We start from the raw sequence: 16,346 nt of genomic DNA, 5'->3' as shown, positions 1-16,346 counted from the left end.
GGCCATGGAGCGGTACAAAGGTGAGGGCGCGGGACTGGCGCAGCCCCGCGCGGGGAGGGAGGGCGCAGGCCGGTCCCCGCCGCTCGGGTGCGCAGAGCCGGCTGTCCCCACCCCGGGGCCCTGGGACAAGCGGCAGCGACAACGTGGGCCGGGCAGGTGGGCTCCTAGGTGGTGGCCGCGGCCCAGGTCCTGTGATCTTCGCGTCCGCTGAGCGCAGGGCTCGGGGAAGGTCTCCTCCGAGGCGTTTCACCTGTAGGAGGGAGGGTGTGCGCGTGTGCCCCCGCCCACCACTCAGTCTGCCGCCAGAAGACAAGATGTCTCGAGTGGGGGACGCCCCAAGTCAGGTCGCCTCCGTGCCGCACTGCTGGGGGCAAAGGGACGAGTTGTTGGATCCAGCCTCTCGTGGACAGCCGGGCCGGTGGGCTCCGTACGGATCCCCGGAAACAGCCTGCCTGGCGGGAGGAAAGAACTTAGGCTGGTGGGGTGGCGCTCGGCTCATCTGGCTAGCTCGGGCCTCCCCCGACGTCCCGCAGCCGGGGTAAGCGGTTCTGTCCCAGCGCTTCTCCGCTCGGCACCCCCAAGCTGGGTGGGGTGTGGATGTTGGAGCCCGGGTGGGTTGCCCAGCAGGTGGAGCGGAGGCTCAGCCCAGTGCGCAGCTGATCCAGTTTTGGACTTGGCCAGGGTCTGAGAATCCTGGCCAGACCCTGATGGGCGGGCCGGTCCTGCAGGGTCCGTGCCCAACTGGCACGGGTTTTCGGAGCCCAAGGCATGGAGGTCTAGAAGCCTCGAATTGCAGGTCTTTTTAAAGAGGCGCTCAGAGAGCTGCCCCTTAAGCTGGACGCTGCGGGCGTCCCAAATCCGCCTTTCCTTTGGAAAAACCTCTTGTGCTGTGTTGGGCTGGCCTGGCCCAAACTGCGAGGAAATACTGCTTCTATATTTGTTTTCCCTTGGGAGAGGGAAAAAAAAAAAAAAAAAAAAGGAGAATGATCAGATTCCCAAGGAATCAGTACCGCGAGGGTTTCTTACTTCTGCAACAGACATGAAAGGACTTTAGGGGCCGGCTTTAGTTCTCTGAATACATGGGTGGTTTTTTTTGACTTTCCTTTTTCTCCTCCGGGTCGTTTGGTCACCAGTGAGGGCTAGAGACCCAAATCCTAGCTAGGGCTTCGCCTGTGAAGGTAGGTGCTTGGCCCGCAGCAGGGGCTGGCCGAGGTGGGGGAGATGGACAGTAGTGTTCAGTTAATTGGCAACCTTGGATTTCTTTCTGTGACCGTCCCTGGAGCCTCTCCTATTTCTAACTGGGTGGGGTTTTTTGTTCCAAATTCTCCTGGGATCACGGTGGTTTTTGTCCTTGAGTGGCCCAGTGCACCTTATACTGTCTCACGTACTGGAGCAGCCACACTCTCTCTCCTCTAAGATGGCAGTGTTGCTGTCCCTTCAGGCTTAGGTGCCTCCATTCTTAAAAGGGAGGGGCGGGGTTCAGACCTTGAATTGACAGAAGAATTGGCCTAAAATCCCTTCAGCTTCCCAGACCTGTGAAGCGGAGGAGGTGTTGACCCCAGACTGAGGGTCCTGCTTGCAAACTACTTTCTGACCTCAGCAAATGATAGGTGGGGTCTTTTAAAGGCCTATTTTTTCTTTAAGACAGGGTCTCACCATGTACTGTAGTTCAGGCTGACTTTGAACTCATTATGTAGCCCAGGCTGGCCCAGAACTCCTGGCAGTCCTCCTGCCTCAGCTGCTTTGAGTGCTGGGATGAGAGGCACAGGCCACCTCACATGGTTCGAATACCTAATGCCTACTTATTATGAGCAGGTTTTTCTGTTAATAGTTTCTGACTTGGCCCGCTATAAAACTTCTTGGCTTTTCTCTCCTCAGGAGCTGAAAATCCTCCCACCCTCAAAGAGGATCTGTTAGGAGTTTCTTGCCAGCTGAAAGAATTGTGTTTGTTTTGGAGAACACATGTATCTGCCTCATTATTTTGCAGTAAATCAGGCACATAGAGATAAGTGGATAAATTTGAGAATTATCTGGATTGCAGAGGCTAATCCAACTCATTTTCCACTGTTTCACTCAAAGGGGAAAAAAATCTTTATTTCAAGTCTTGTATGGTGTCAAGCGCCAATATTTTTGTTTTACCTTTCATTTAGGAATTTGAGGAGCTCGCCCTTCCCCAGGGATGTAGAATTCCTCCATTCTTGAGAGGCAGATGAGCTGTGCTCTGAAAACCGATTGAGTAGAAACTGCAAAATGCAATCCGTGTAGAAGGAAGGATTGCTAATGAACTAGTGTCACTTAACTAGAATCAGTGGTCTCTGGCTTGTCAGATTGGAGCTTTTTAATTTTTTAAATCTAAGACTGAATAGTTATGAATTAACTAGATACAATGGTTTCAACAATAAAGTTAAATGGAAAAGCAAGGTTTACTTTGCTTCTCAGAGCCTATGTAAAAAATTATAAAGCACAATTCTTATGATAATGCCTCCTATGTTTTTAAATTCCCAATTTGGAGATCTCTTTCTCCAGGATAAGTAGAACACCCACCACTGTCTTCAGATTCTCAAAAGGTTTTCTCTGCTTTGTCAGTCTTAGGAAGTGCTTGCTGTAGGAGGAATTGTTTTCCCATATTTCCTAGCCTACTTGTTAACCATTATACATTCTCCCAAAATTAGGAGATTCTTTGCATTTTCTAGCTCTGGCCTGACATTCCATTGTCTTGTAGGATGTAAGGAGAGGCCCAGAGCTCAAGCATCATTGGGCTATCACTCTGTGCCTCATCCAGAAAAACTTCCAGACTTTCCTCCCAGGCCTTTCCAAGCCCTTCTGCTGGACGGCTATGGCTTTCTCAAGCATTAACAAGGGGTGTGGAGTATGTGGGTTCCCTTTCTAGAGGGATGGAGCTTTTATGAGAGTCGCCATAAAAAAGTGGTGGTACAGTTGGTGTGTCTTATATGTGAATCTCTTGGTGCTGTATAAGCAGTATGAACTGGGTGTGGGGTGCACACCTATAATCTCAGCACTCGGGAGTCTGAGGCAGTAGGATTGCTGCAAGTTCGGGGCCAGCTTGGGCCGCATAGTGAGTCTAGGCCAGCCTGAACTGCATAGTGAGACCCTGTCTCAAAAAAAAGCAGTCTGACTGTTACAAATGTCCCGGATATGGTACCACATCCTACAGGGTGCCTTGAAATGATTCCCATCCTTGAGTGTTTACATATTTATGGCTCTTCTAAGAGCATCCTGTATGCCTGTACATGAGTCCATTGGCTGAACCCGCCTCATATGATCAAGGATTCTGGTTCCTGCTGCTCTCCCAGCTGGTGAGTGGGTCCAGGGCCAAGTGTGACTGACCTACTATCTGTGGATTGCGCTTGGAACATCACGCTGAAGCTTCCTGAAGTTGCATCACACTTGGATCTAAGCAGGCCTGGTTGAGATATTCAGACTTCACTTTGGATCACAGTAATTGGTGGTTGACACTGATTTCCTCTTTTCCTATCTTCTCTAGTTCCGAGTCTAATTCCCTACTTCCCCATTTTGCTGTAGGGCACTGGCAGGGGAGAAGAACTGTGAAGAGCCAGCCAGGCAAATGCTTGAAGGCTTGCCTGGAGCTTCAGAAATCTGTGGTCAGGGAAGGTCCAAAAAGGAAAACCTAATTAGGAGAGATGGGCAGATTGATAACCTGCATTCCGCCTTCTAGAACCATATCTTTCCATGCCTGTAGGCTTAGGTTTTCCCTATTGAAGTTCAACCCAAGGTAGTAGTTTTTAACCTTAGCTACACATGGACTCACCCAGGGCTCTCTAAATACAGATGAGGGGATAGGATATGGACATATTAGGCCTCACCTGCCATTTGTTTAGGAGTATGGCTTGGGCACTGTAGTTTTAAAGGTTCTGCAAGTGATCCTAATAGTAGCCATATTTGAGAACCATATTTCCTTTAAGAAATACCAAAACAGCAAAAAAAAAGTGTAGTTGTCCCTTGGTGTCCAAGGAGTTGGTTCCCGGATCCCCAAAGATGCTCAACCTGTCATGTAAAATGGTATAATATTTGCATATAACCTACACACATCCTGCTGTATACTTTTAATCATCTCCAGATTACTTAAAATACCTAATACAATAGAAATAAATAGTTGTTATCCTGCATTGCTTAGAGAAGAATGACAAGAAAAATGTCCGTGTTTAATACAGACATAGCCATTGTAGGGCTAGCTACATAGTAGGGGAAGCAAAAACCTGACATATTTTTCCCCAAGTGTTTTTGAACCTTGGTTGTTGAATCCGAGGTTGCCGTGCAGTGCGGACTGTAATTATCTAAACATGTTCCTCACCTGGAAAAAATAACAAATGTGGAATGAAAGGGGTGCCTCCTCCTACTCATAGGATGTGCCTTCACCAAAGTTTGTAAGACCTGCAGAAGTCAAACGTCATTTACCTGCAGCTGTTTTAGGCTTTAAACGGCTCGGCTCGGAGAAGGCTGTTTAAAAGCATCTGAGTTGAGCCTTCGAATCAATCCCAAGCTCGGGGTTTGTTCATTGTACTTGACCCTGAGCGCTCCTGTCTGTGAAGCTCTTTGTGTGGGAGCCCTGGGTGCCGAGGCACCGCAGTGGTCTCAGACAGAGAGAGCGTGAGGTCACTGTTGGTGCAGAAAGGCCCGTGTGTGGGGGATTCTGCTCTGGTTCCTTTCCCTCTCCTGAAGGGGTAGGAGACCTGGGAACTGGACCAGTTCCAGCACAATTAAAGGGGCAGGAGGGGCCAAGGAGCTTCAAAGCTGAGGAAGTTGTGCCCATTTTCTTCAAAATCCCTTTAATGACAGGAAATGCTTCTCAAAGACTTCTGTCCTTGGTGGGGGGAAGCAGACTTTCCCCAAATCAAGGGAGGATGGCACGTTCAGTCAGGAAGGAGAGTGGCCAAGGACAGCGGAGAAAGCAGTAGTGCAGGAGCCTGGAGACCCAACTGCTCTGGGTCTTCGGTCAAACCCCTGAGCGCCCCAGGCCTCAGTTTCCCCACCGAGAGAACAGTGTGAGTGTTCCCCATGTGACTTTCTGAGTGCTCTTCCACGCTAGCTGCTCTGTGGTCACCGAGGAATCTTTGGAGGGAGGATGTGTCTGAGGAGGGGAGCAAAGTGAGGCAGGGAATGGGGTGGGTCGCCCCCGCAAGGGTCAGTTTAGGATTGTGATTCTTATAAATAAAACCAACTTCCTGTTGAGACCGGGAGAGCCGCAGACTCGGTGGGAAAGAGAATGCCATAGGCTATGCAAGGAATTCGTCTCTCAAGGACTTGTATGGAACTGTGTCTCCAAAGATTGTTTAACCCACAACTGGGTCTGTGTCTGAAACCCTGAAAATTATTCACTCCCATTTGAGAGACAGGTCAGCTGAATCTGCAGAGATGAAGCCACAGTTCAGAGACTCAGAAAGAGGATCCAGTACCCTTGAGAACTAAGTTTCTCGGAGGAGAATTCCTGTGCAAGAATTTGTTTCAAAGGAAGTGCTCCAAGCAGGGTGGCACACATTCCTTCTCAGTGTCCCTTTAACTGGGGAGGAACTAGCTGCTCATTAAACTCTCCTGAGTCTTCAGGACCAAACCCACAAGTCATTTCTTCCACAAAGCCTCCCTGGGCCCTGGGTGCCCCCGTGACTTTTGGTATAGCCTCCTCATTGCTGGATATGTCCTAGATCCTCAACAGGTATGTTGTGTTAATGGCACGTTGTCCTAAAATTGTGTGTATATATCTGTTTTGCCTGCTTGGTTGAGCTCCTTCAGAGACAGGGGCGTTGTCTTTCCCTCCCAAGTGACCCTCCCAGTCCCCAGTCGCACAGTAGGAGCCAGGAACATAGTTGAGGAATGGGTGAATGAATGAGTCTCAGGCCCAGACTGCATACTGGTGCTCCGGCCCCGCAGAGCAGACCCGGTTCAGGAAGAGAAATCTCAGCGCCAAATCCTAAAAGTGGAGGTGGAAGCCATGGTGGCCGCCCTTGGCTTCCCCGACTTGAGCCTTCTTTCTGTCTGTTCCAGCCCAGGGGTGTTGCTGTCTGGTGGTACAGAGAAGGACCCTGCAGGGCTCTGCCTGTGAGTATGAGCCTATCTGTGCCCTCTGCAGCAGCTCCCCTGGCCCCGGGCCCCCGAGGACGCAGACCTCGAGCTTAGCTCGCCCCCTGCGTGCATGGAGGGCCGGGAGAGAACATCGAGCCCTGTGCCGGCCTGCGCACTCCTGGGCTGGGGCTTCTAATCTGGCTTTTGCGACTAACTTGCTTTCAACCTTGGGCAAGTCTATGAATCGCTGTGGTCCGTGTTTCCTCCTCTGTGCCAGTGAGCATAATGATTACTAATGGGCCTCCCGGGATACTTGGTTGAATAGTCTGGAAGAGCTATTTATAAATACTTTGAGAAAGGGAATGTTAAACAAACTCAGGGGGCAGGTACCCTAAAATATCTGTGATGTGTGCCATGTGTGAGTCCTTACAGTTCACTTGCGTGCCAGCTGCACCCATCATGTGCTTTTCCAAGTTTTGGGACCTCAGCGTTGGGGCTGCTCCCTCAGTTCCCAGTTATTCCCGTTGCCCAGAGACAGCATCCCTGTAACCCTTCCTTGCTGGCTGGAATGGAGCGAGGCAGGGAAGTCCTCACTCTACAGCCCTATCTGTAGAGCCCCAGCCTGGTCCTGCCTGATTTTCTCTGATGTCTCAGGTCAGTGACATAGAGACCCTTAAATTTCTAACAGTAGCTTTGAGCCCTTGCTAATTTTTATCAATTGCTTCTCAAGTTCTCCTTAGTTGCAAAACAAACTAATCAGAAACATCATTGGGTAGAGAGGGTGGAGAATGCAGCAAGGCAGGGAAGAACTAGGATTGCCCTGGCTGCACTGGATGAGTGCACATACACAGCGAGTCGTGGCACCTTGATGTCCAGACTCCGTGTGGGACTAAGTATTTGAGAGGAGTGGGGGCAGGGCACCCCCACCAGCTGAAACGCTGTGCTTTTCTAAACAGACCCCAGAATTCCCTGCTCACTTCCTGGAGGCCCTCCTAGGGACTTCCGGGGGCAGCTGCAGGCCTGGTGGAGGGTGAGGAAGCTCAGCCCCAGCCAATTATACATCAGCCTTGTTCAGGTTATTAAACCAAAGAGGCAGCTCTTAGCTGGGGAGAGCACCCTGCCATGCATCAGCAGGCCCTGGAGGTGGTTTTCCCAAGTCAGGTGACCAGCTGTCCGCCTCATTTTCATGGGACTTCGCTGGTTTTACCCCTGAAAGCTTCACATCCCAGGAATATCTTTAGTCTTGGGCAAACTGCCATGATGGGTTACGCTTTTCCCAAACCTCAGCTTTATTGTGTGCCTCTAAATCAGGAATTTAGTTTCTCTATTGCAAAGGTGAGCTAGAGTCAATGATTTAGTCTCTGATAAGAAAATCTGAGGCTAAAAGATGAGCAGATCTTAACAACACTAAGGATACACACTGCAGTGCTGCCGTATACACCTGACTCACAACCCTACACGTTATGACTCTGTGTATCTATCTTTCTGGAAAAGGCAAAGCTACCTGAGGGTAAGAACATAGATAAGTACCTTGGCTGCTGGGGCTGGGCTTCATGGACCACAAAGGGGTCACTTTTGGGATAACAGAGATGTTGTATAACTTTCAATTGTGGTGGTGGTTACCCAGCTACATGTATTTGTTAAAACTCAAACTATGTAGCTAACAGGGGAGCCCTGTTTTGTTTTTGTCTTTGTTTTCTGTGCATAAATTACACATGAGTATACCTGCCTTGTAAAACCACCCTGTCAGTCAGATGCAGTGGTATATGCCTGTCATTCCAGCAGTTAGGAAGCTGAGACAGGAGGATCATGAGTTTGAGTGAGATTGGGCTACCTAGTGAGATGCTACCTAAAAAAATGAAACACAACACCCTATCACAGTGTGATGCTGCAGTATAAGACAGAGGATCCATCTACCACAAGGCTGATCGTTGCAGGTTGTAAAAACTAGCAAGGGCTCAAAGCTACTGTTAGAAATTTAAGGATCTCTATGTCAGTGACCTGAGACATCAGAGAAAAATCTTGGTGTGATTGTGCCTCTGGTGGAGCTGAGGGAGAGCAGAAGAGTGTGAAGAATTCTGGCACCAAATAAAAAGATAAGGACTCATGCTTGACAGTATCCGCAATGCCAGAGACTTTTCCAGTAGGCACAATCATTGTACTACTGAAAGCTATCGCTCTATTTAAAGAAAAGGAAGAGAAATTCCCAGCAGCAGATGAGCTCAAGAGGGCCTGGGCTATCAGAGCAGTGGCTCCCTGCTGCTCCCCACACATGGACCTAATGCATTGGCTTTGGCAGCCTTTCTGCAAGTCTTCTTGATCTTCATTGAAGTTACTGGATTGGAATTGAATGCCCACATGTGCACCATAATTATTTCCTAGTTGAGCTGTCAGCAATCCTGCTTGTCTATCTTAGCTAAGATGGATTTTGAGGGGGAAGAACCCATGAGGTATCCAAATAATGCATCTAGTGATGGAAAGGCTTAGTCCTTTGTTTACAAGCAAGAAGCCTCAGGATGCAAGCACAACATCACAGCCCTCACTCCAGCAGGTCAGGGGACAGGATGTGATGTCCTCTAAGAATGAAGGCATATCACCCTGTTGGTCCTCATGAAATCATAAGATCTTGGTGTTTCCTTTATTTTTTTAAAATCAAAACCCATGTCAAATTGGCCTGTTCTTCAGGTGAATTTTGCTGGGCTGTGTCCCCTGGGAACCTGGGTCTTCATTAAGTACAATACGTTGGGCAGCTTGGAATGTCCATTCATTGAGGACCGGGTTATGGTCAGCTGTGAAGTTACCCAGGAAGATTTCGCACATGCAGCTCTTTTTAATCATACATGTCCAAGCCACTGGTCACCCACAAAGGTACTTTCCTGTTCCACCTACTGGGATGTTTTGGAAGAATTACAGAGTACTAGCTGGTTCAGTCCTTGGTTTCGGTTGCCTTGATGTTGTTGAGAGCGCAGAGATTGGAGGTGCAGGAAGTGATTTGGTACATATTTGTAGTGCAATTTCCTGGATGTAGGGTCAGGTGTGGCTTGAGGCTGGTCCGCCTAAGAAGGACCAAGCTCAGGGCAGCTCAGGGCCCACTTTGGATATGAGGGCAAGAATGGGAGGGCTGCCGTATGCAGAGGGACAGCTGAGAGTGTGTGGGCGAGGAGAGTCCGGATACATCGTTACCTGGTGGTAAACCACCGCCACCATCTCCCAGGGCTGCTCAGTATTCTGGCATCCTTTTGGGTCCTGGGGACTGTCTTCGCCTTCCTGCTAGACCAATAAGTAGGAACTTTGCCATTTCCTTCTACCCCCTTCCCCCCACCCAGTTTTTACACAACAGGATTTATTCATGTCAAACCGTATTCAAGTCTCCAGATGGGGGCAGAAAAAAAAGATTGTGTTGAATGAGCTTATTGTTTGGAGGTTTCACTGACTTCTTTTATTTAATGCCCACAGTCCTAGAACATATTGAGCTGTTTTACTGAATTTCAAATGTGGTCTTTTAGGAAGAGATTCTACTCTATGAGTTGGTATCCCTGGTTGCGGGGCTGGCACCTTTTGGGTAGCAAGTTTGCTTGGGGCGTCTCACCTTCACCTTCATGGTCTTGGGTCTCCTCAAGGGTAAATATTCTGATACAGACCCACACTCCCTGTGAGCTGGAGCTCGTTGCTGGTTGCCACCCTCCTGCTTTTTGTATTGTCAGCACCTTTGTGGCATTCTCTACGAACACTTACTTTGAAAACATAAAGAGAGGCACCACCACTAGGCACAGCAGTTTACAGAATTCCCTTGTGGATTCTGCTTGGCTTTCTCCCTTTCTTTCTTTCCTTTTTTCTTTTCCTTCCTCTTCCTTCCCCTTCCTTTTCTCCCTCTCTTTCTCCTTCTCCTCCTCTTGCCTCCTTCCAGTCGTCCCCTTCATGGTAGCAAGTGCTGGGGGTTGACACTGAGTTACATCATTAGCTCTTTTTTTATTTTGAGACAGGGTCTTGCTCAGTCACTAAGTTGTCCAAGCTAGGCTTGAATTTTAAATCCTCCTGCCTCAGCCTCCCAGAATGTTGGGATTGTAGATGTGCACCACCAACTGTGCTTCTTAATAAAGGGAGAAGAAATAAAGGATGGAGAAGGGGCAAATGTTGGGTAGAAGCACTAAATATCAAACAGCCTCATGCCTATTGCTCTACTGCCTAAGGCAGGATGGCCACTTCTTGATGGGCACAGCAGAGCTGGTCCTTCCTCAGCCTCACTCTGTGCCCCAGCCACACTGGACTCCTACTAGTTGTCCACTCTGAACTTTTGGGAATGCCTGAAATGCACTCCTCATAGGACTGCCTGGCAAGCTTATTTTCCAGGGCTCACTCAGCCGTGATGCCTTGATCTCGGCATGCTTTAGAGAGGGCATCCCTACTGTGTGTGCTTCTGGCATGGAGGCTGAGGACCTCAGGGAGGTGGTCAGGTGCGGTGGTCCATATGGCTGCAGCACAGCTGCATGGTGACGCTTCTAGGTGACTGAAGCCTTGGGGATCTCCTGAGAGCACTAGCAGGGATACTTGAGCTGGGTGGGGCTCATGCCTCATTGGAGTCCTTGGAAATCTGTCTCTGGCCTGGGACAGAGCAGATCAGGCTAAGCAGAAAACCATGTGCACAAGAGTGTAGGCTGCTTCATTATGCCTGGTGGGTGCACACAGGCCCATGATCTCTCTCTCTCTCTCTGTCTCTCTCTGTCTCTCTGTCTCTCTCTCTCTCTCCTTCCCTTTTTCCTGCTCTTTTGCTTCCTTGTCCATTCCTCTTGACTGTCTCCCACTTCCTCCCTCTCCTTTTTTCTGCCAGTTCCATTTTGATTTTTTTTTTTGTACCAGGAATTGAACTCAGGACCTCGGGCTTGCCAGGCAAGTGCCGCGCCGCTGAGCTAAATCCCGAGCCCATTTTGCAAGGAGTCTTGAGTCTAGAAAAGAGATTGGCACTAAGAATCTGAGGCCAGAAAAATCCATAAAAGAGAGCACCCACCGCCATCCTGTCCCCCAGGCTCTGGTAGTCAGTGCCAGGCTCTTATTTCAAGTCAAGTAGCCATAGCCAAAATTCCACGCTCCCCCCAGGAAAGTTGCAGTAGGGCACCCAGGGCTTGTTCTCAACATTTGCTCCTGCCTGGAAGAGGAGCCAAGAACTTCAGTACAGCTCTGCTGCTCATCAGGCCCACAGGCATTGCCACGCACGGCCTGCTGCAGAGAATGCCAAGTTCTGCAACCCTCAGGGCCCAGGCGCCTTGCTAACCTGGGACCCTGCCAGCCCCATGTGTCCTAGTTCAGGTGAGCATCATGGTGACCAAGACAGGCAGCTCTTTACCCTCTTCCTGTGGGTCCTTAAAGTGCCCTAGGACTGCTTGACCGCCAAGGGAAGGGGTGGGATCAACAGTCCCAGCCTGTGTGCGGCCCCTCCCTCTGCCAACCCGTGCTCTTTGGAAAGGAGTGTCAGAGGAGGGCTGGGCACTGTGCAGGGGGAGCATGAGAACGCCACATTGTTTGGATAAAAGTTCCAAACATGGAGACTCAGCATTGACTAAAATAATTTTTCCCATTGACCTCCTGGCTTCCCAGTGGGCAAGCGCCCATCTCCCGTCATCTGATGTTGGTTTGGTGTGTGTAACTGTAAACAGTTCTGTCTGGGAGCAGATCTCTGAGAATTATGGGATCCAGGTGTTGCTTTGGCCGCCGCACACTAGTTCCCTCGAGAGTGGAAGGCCGTTGTGTTCTCAGAGGGAGAACGTGGCTGCTGCTTTTGAGATCAGATCCTCCAGCAGCATGGATCCCTTTCTGTCCCCTTGCAGGGCTTCACTCAGGACCGGAAGATGTTTTGGGGACTCCAGTTTGTTAGCAAATGGCTGAGCAATGAGCTTACACTTCTCTGACCCGAGGTAGGAGCGCAGACCCCCCAGGCTCTTTCAAGTGTGCAGAGAGGCACAGGATGCTGTGGATAAGAGCAAACCAACATCCCATGTTCTCTGTGGGAGGCCAGGGCTCACTGATCAGGGCAGCCAAGTGGACTCGTTCAGCACGACATGGACCGTGGCTTTGGGAGCCTTTTGTTCTAATCAGGAGGCCTCACAAAGCATAAGTGGCCTTGGGCACTTAATGACTTCCCTGTCCCTGGTGATAGGGTTGGGAGTTATCTCAGAGCAAAAGCGGATGGAGATTGTGTTGGCCAGTACCCTTGGTAGACTGGGGGACTGTGCAGAAGCCCTGCCTTGGGGCCTGACCCACTCCTCTCCCTACAGCCCTAAGCATTTAGAGATACAAGGTAGGATCAGAATGTACATGTGCACCCAGCAGTGTGGAGGAGAAGTGGGTGGGATTAACAGTCAGCCCCATTCCTCAAGCTATGTGTCTAACGCCTTCGAAGATAAGACTGTTGTCTGACAGGATCACTTCCCTGCTGAGGTTGAGGCTGCGTGCAGGAGGGGAAGGGAGGGTCCTGGAGCCCCAGCTCTGTCGGGATGGAGGGACCCTGGTTCCTCAGGATGCCTGCTCGCCGGCTGCCATGTGTCTGTGTGTATGGGTTTCTTCTCTGGTTTGAAAAACAATAAGGGCAGTCACATAGCTTAGAGCAAAACACCATTATTGAGTGTGAAAATGGTTTAGATTCAGGAGGAAACAGCTGGCTGGCAGGGATCCTCCTGGGTCTTGGGTAGGGTTCTGATGCATCATTAATGACTTTATTTGGTACATTTCTGGCACAAGGACACTTGGCAGTTGAGGAGTTTTGTGGCTGAGAACTGAGGGCAAGGAGGGAAACTTTCTGTCAGGACACTCCGGACTGTCTCTTACCTACGTTGATGGTTTATCTTGGATGTGTGAGCATTCCTCTTTCTAGGATTTTCTGTCAAGGGTTTCTTAGAGATGTTAACACATTGCCACCAGAGTAGGAGAAGTCCAGATTTCTAAGGCCCCTGAACGAGGCCTTCTTCCTTGAGTATAGGCAGTTCCTGGCGTGATTCTCCAGTGGCTGTGGAAATAGTAAGGAAGTGTGCTGTGCCTGCACTGCGCTGGAGAAAACCTGAGCTCCTTTTCTGTGTGTCTCTGCTGTCATTTCTTACCTCTTGCTGCACCCCAGCCACACCAGTTCTCATAGTACTTACCTTGACTTTCACATGTGCTGGCGCACTGGCCCGAAATGCCCTCCCCTCTGGACTGCCTGGCAAGCTTATTTGTTAGGGCTCACTGAGCCTTGACAGCTTGACCTTGAGCACAGCCAATGTACCCAGCCTCTGCCAAGCTCTTAACCCTCATGCCCTTTGTACCATGGCCACTGCGGCAGTGTTAGAGCTGATGGATGGGAGGTCTGTATCTCCAGTAGGCTGCAAGCTCCTTAGGGATCAGTGACATTATTCCTCATGTTCACAGCACCTAACCCCCTGTGTGATAGAGCATGAGGGCTTCTGCAGCTAGACTTAGATGACTGAGAAAAGGTTGTTGCTCCCAGGTTTTCTGAGAATTGAATTATGTCAAGGTTAAGGGCCCCCTTCACCTGTGGATACCTTAGGAAACATAACTGGCAACTGCCACATAAGTAGGGGGTATTTACAATGTCTAAAATCTTCAGGGGATTAACATTTAGGATATACAAGAAACCCCTGCACATCAACCAGTGAGAGGAAGAAATCTCAATAGAAGATAAAAAGAAAAAGGCTGTAAACATGTGTTTACATGTGAGGAAGCCATCAGAACCCTAAGAAGCATCTGAAGAAATGCTTGAGCTCCAGTAGTCATCAGACAGTCCATCCATGGCATGAGTGTGAAATACTTGCGGGGATGTTGGAATCCATTTTCCTCATACCCTGCTGAGGGGGCACAGGGTAGTGCTGCCAGTGTGAAGAGTAAGCAAGCTTTTGTTGATTGCATTAAATATGCACTTATTGTATTTTCTGGGTTTTTTTTTTTTTGGTACCGGGAATCGAACTCATGACCTCAGGCTTGCCAGGCAAGTGCTTATGCCGCTGAGCTACATCCCCTGCCCATTATGTACTTATTGTATAACATAGCAATTCTCAAAGAAGTATCTGCTCAGGCCCCTGGGGCAGGGATGAGGATGCACTCTGCAGCATCCTTTGTGGTAGTGGAGAGTGAGACGCCTTCTAGGTGTTCTCTGGGAGAGGGCTATACATCATGGAGAATTCTGCAGCATCAGAAACAATGGGTCAGATGTCCATCCGGCAACTTGGATGTATCTTTAAGACATGAGGCAGACTGAGGAGTCAGAAGAAGCACAGGAAATTGAACAACAGCATTTACAACCTTTAAAGATGCCCAAAGTGGTATACTGTTGTGGTTTGGGGGATATTCTGCAAGGGAGAACAATATAATACAGGACACATAGTTTGTAAGATTATAAATAATAGTCACCCAAAGAATGACATACAAAAGAGAACAGGAAATCTAACCTGTACAAAGACCAAGGAATCCAGCTGAGGGCCTGGATCCCATGGAAATGTCCTGCATGAGTCCAGCTGAATACCTAGAGCTCATGACAGTGCCTCCCACGAATCCAACTGGAGGCCCAGAGCCCATGACAACATCTCATGCAGGCCTGTTTCATGGATCTGTGCTAGGAAGGCCCAAAGGTCAGTGGTGGAATCTAGGAAGTCTGTGCCAGCGGGATGAAGGATCGGCACTAGCAGGCTGAGGGATCTTAGGTCGCCAGGAAGCTACGCTCAAAAGAGCCAGAGTTCCCCCAAAAGGTACCACAGCCATCCTCAGCAACAGTGAGGTCTCGAGCTCCTCCGATGATCAAGATGGCCGAGTTCCCATCAGGGAAGCCAACCCAGCAGCTTCTCTAGGAGACCGGCAGTGCACCATCTTCCCCTCTGGAGCCAGGAAGCGATGCTCAGAGTGAGGACAAGAGCTCCCCCAAAGTGAACCAAAGCCATTCTCTGTGCCAAGGAGGTCCCGCGCTCCTCGGAGAATGAAAATAGCCAAGTTCATCAGGAAAGCCAGCATGACGAGCTCCTCCAAAATAACCAGCAGCTCCCTACAGCTTCTACCAGCTCCCAACAGCCTTCCTCTGCTCCCAACAGCCTTACTTCTTCTCCAGTTCTGCCTCTTATGCTGCTGGCAACAATCCCCAGGTGGGCCTCTCACACCCAGCACATTTGCTCAGTTCAACTGGGGGTTATAAGTTGACCACCAGTTGTCAATCCACTACGTATACATTAAGCAGAACATATACAAACAAAAACATGCTTTTTGAAAGGTGTTAGGGGGCTTGAAGGGGTATGGAGAAGAAAGGAAAATTGTGAGAGTTTGCTTATACTCTATTTATGATACCAGAAGCCTACAGATAACTCTGAGTTGAGGCAGAATTTGCCATGTGTGGGCAGCACTGGAAGCTGAAGCAGTGTGTTGTGGGAAAGATGGGAGGAGACCCCCCTGCTCTATGTCCAGCCTACAAAGGAGTCCTTTGCCTTCCTATGCTGGACTACCAAGGTCCTTTCCCATGAGGTTGTGACCACAGACCACCTTTACATCTGACCCTGAAGTTCACATTTGACCTTCACATAGTGGAAGGTGCCAGCATACAATCATCAGAGAAGGGAGGAGTTGCTCCTGCCTATACTTCCCTAAGCCAGGACAGCTGGGCTGGCCTTTATAGTTGTATATGTTTCAGTTGCCTTCTGCCACCCTGAGTGCCTGCGTTCTTTGTCATCTTTGGGCCTGCATTGCTGTGTACAGGACATGGCCGAGAGCTAGAAACCAAATGTTTGTCAGATTGAGTAGAAGGCAGTGAAATTGTTCTTTTTTTTTTTTTTAATAGTACCTGATTGATTGGAACTCTGACTTAGGAGTCCATTTTGTTCCCTTCCACCTTGTATATTGGAAAATTCACTTGAAATCAATACATCCAAATGTTCCTTTCCCACCTCAGGTTTGCATTATTTGGCAGATTTGGCTCCAGATCTGTTTTGTTCCATCACCTGTATTTCTGCTTGAATTAATAATAATGCTTTGCTTTATCTTTTTTTAAAGCTTTTTTTTTGAGATTCAGGAGTTCATGTGGTAAGGAGCCATTTGGGTCAGAGTAAGACCTGCCTGCACTTGTTTTGCCCAGTGGTGTGTTCTATCTGGGCCCGGGAGGCGGGACCTGAGCGGCTGAGGTTTTGGAGCATGGGCAGAAGAGCAGCACCTAACCCCTTTGGGTGGAGGCCCAGCGGTGAGCAGCGAATATAACTGCACGTCAAGCCCAAAACTAAACCTTGAGGTTTTCAGAAAATGGAAACAATTCTGAGGTTGGCTTTGATGGTCTGACTATTTTCCCATTA

At 49.3% G+C, this 16,346-nt stretch overlaps 1 protein-coding gene across 1 annotated transcript in view; it reads left to right on the top strand.

Moving 5' to 3' along the window:
* The window catches only part of Afap1l2 (actin filament associated protein 1-like 2), a gene marked incomplete in the record, with an annotated part of 103,251 nt that overhangs the window by 891 nt on the left and 86,014 nt on the right, over positions 1-16,346 (top strand). Inside the window, 1 exon segment of the mRNA XM_005387827.2 lies at positions 6,022-6,075. Coding sequence (XP_005387884.2) covers positions 6,022-6,075 — 54 coding nt within the window.

Source organism: Chinchilla lanigera, unplaced genomic scaffold, assembly GCF_000276665.1.
Source record: "Chinchilla lanigera isolate Chin_1 unplaced genomic scaffold, ChiLan1.0 scaffold00030, whole genome shotgun sequence".
NCBI classification, from domain to species: Eukaryota; Metazoa; Chordata; class Mammalia; order Rodentia; family Chinchillidae; genus Chinchilla; species Chinchilla lanigera.
Note: the sequence above shows the minus strand (reverse complement) of the source record. Positions and strands in the feature narration are given on the sequence as shown.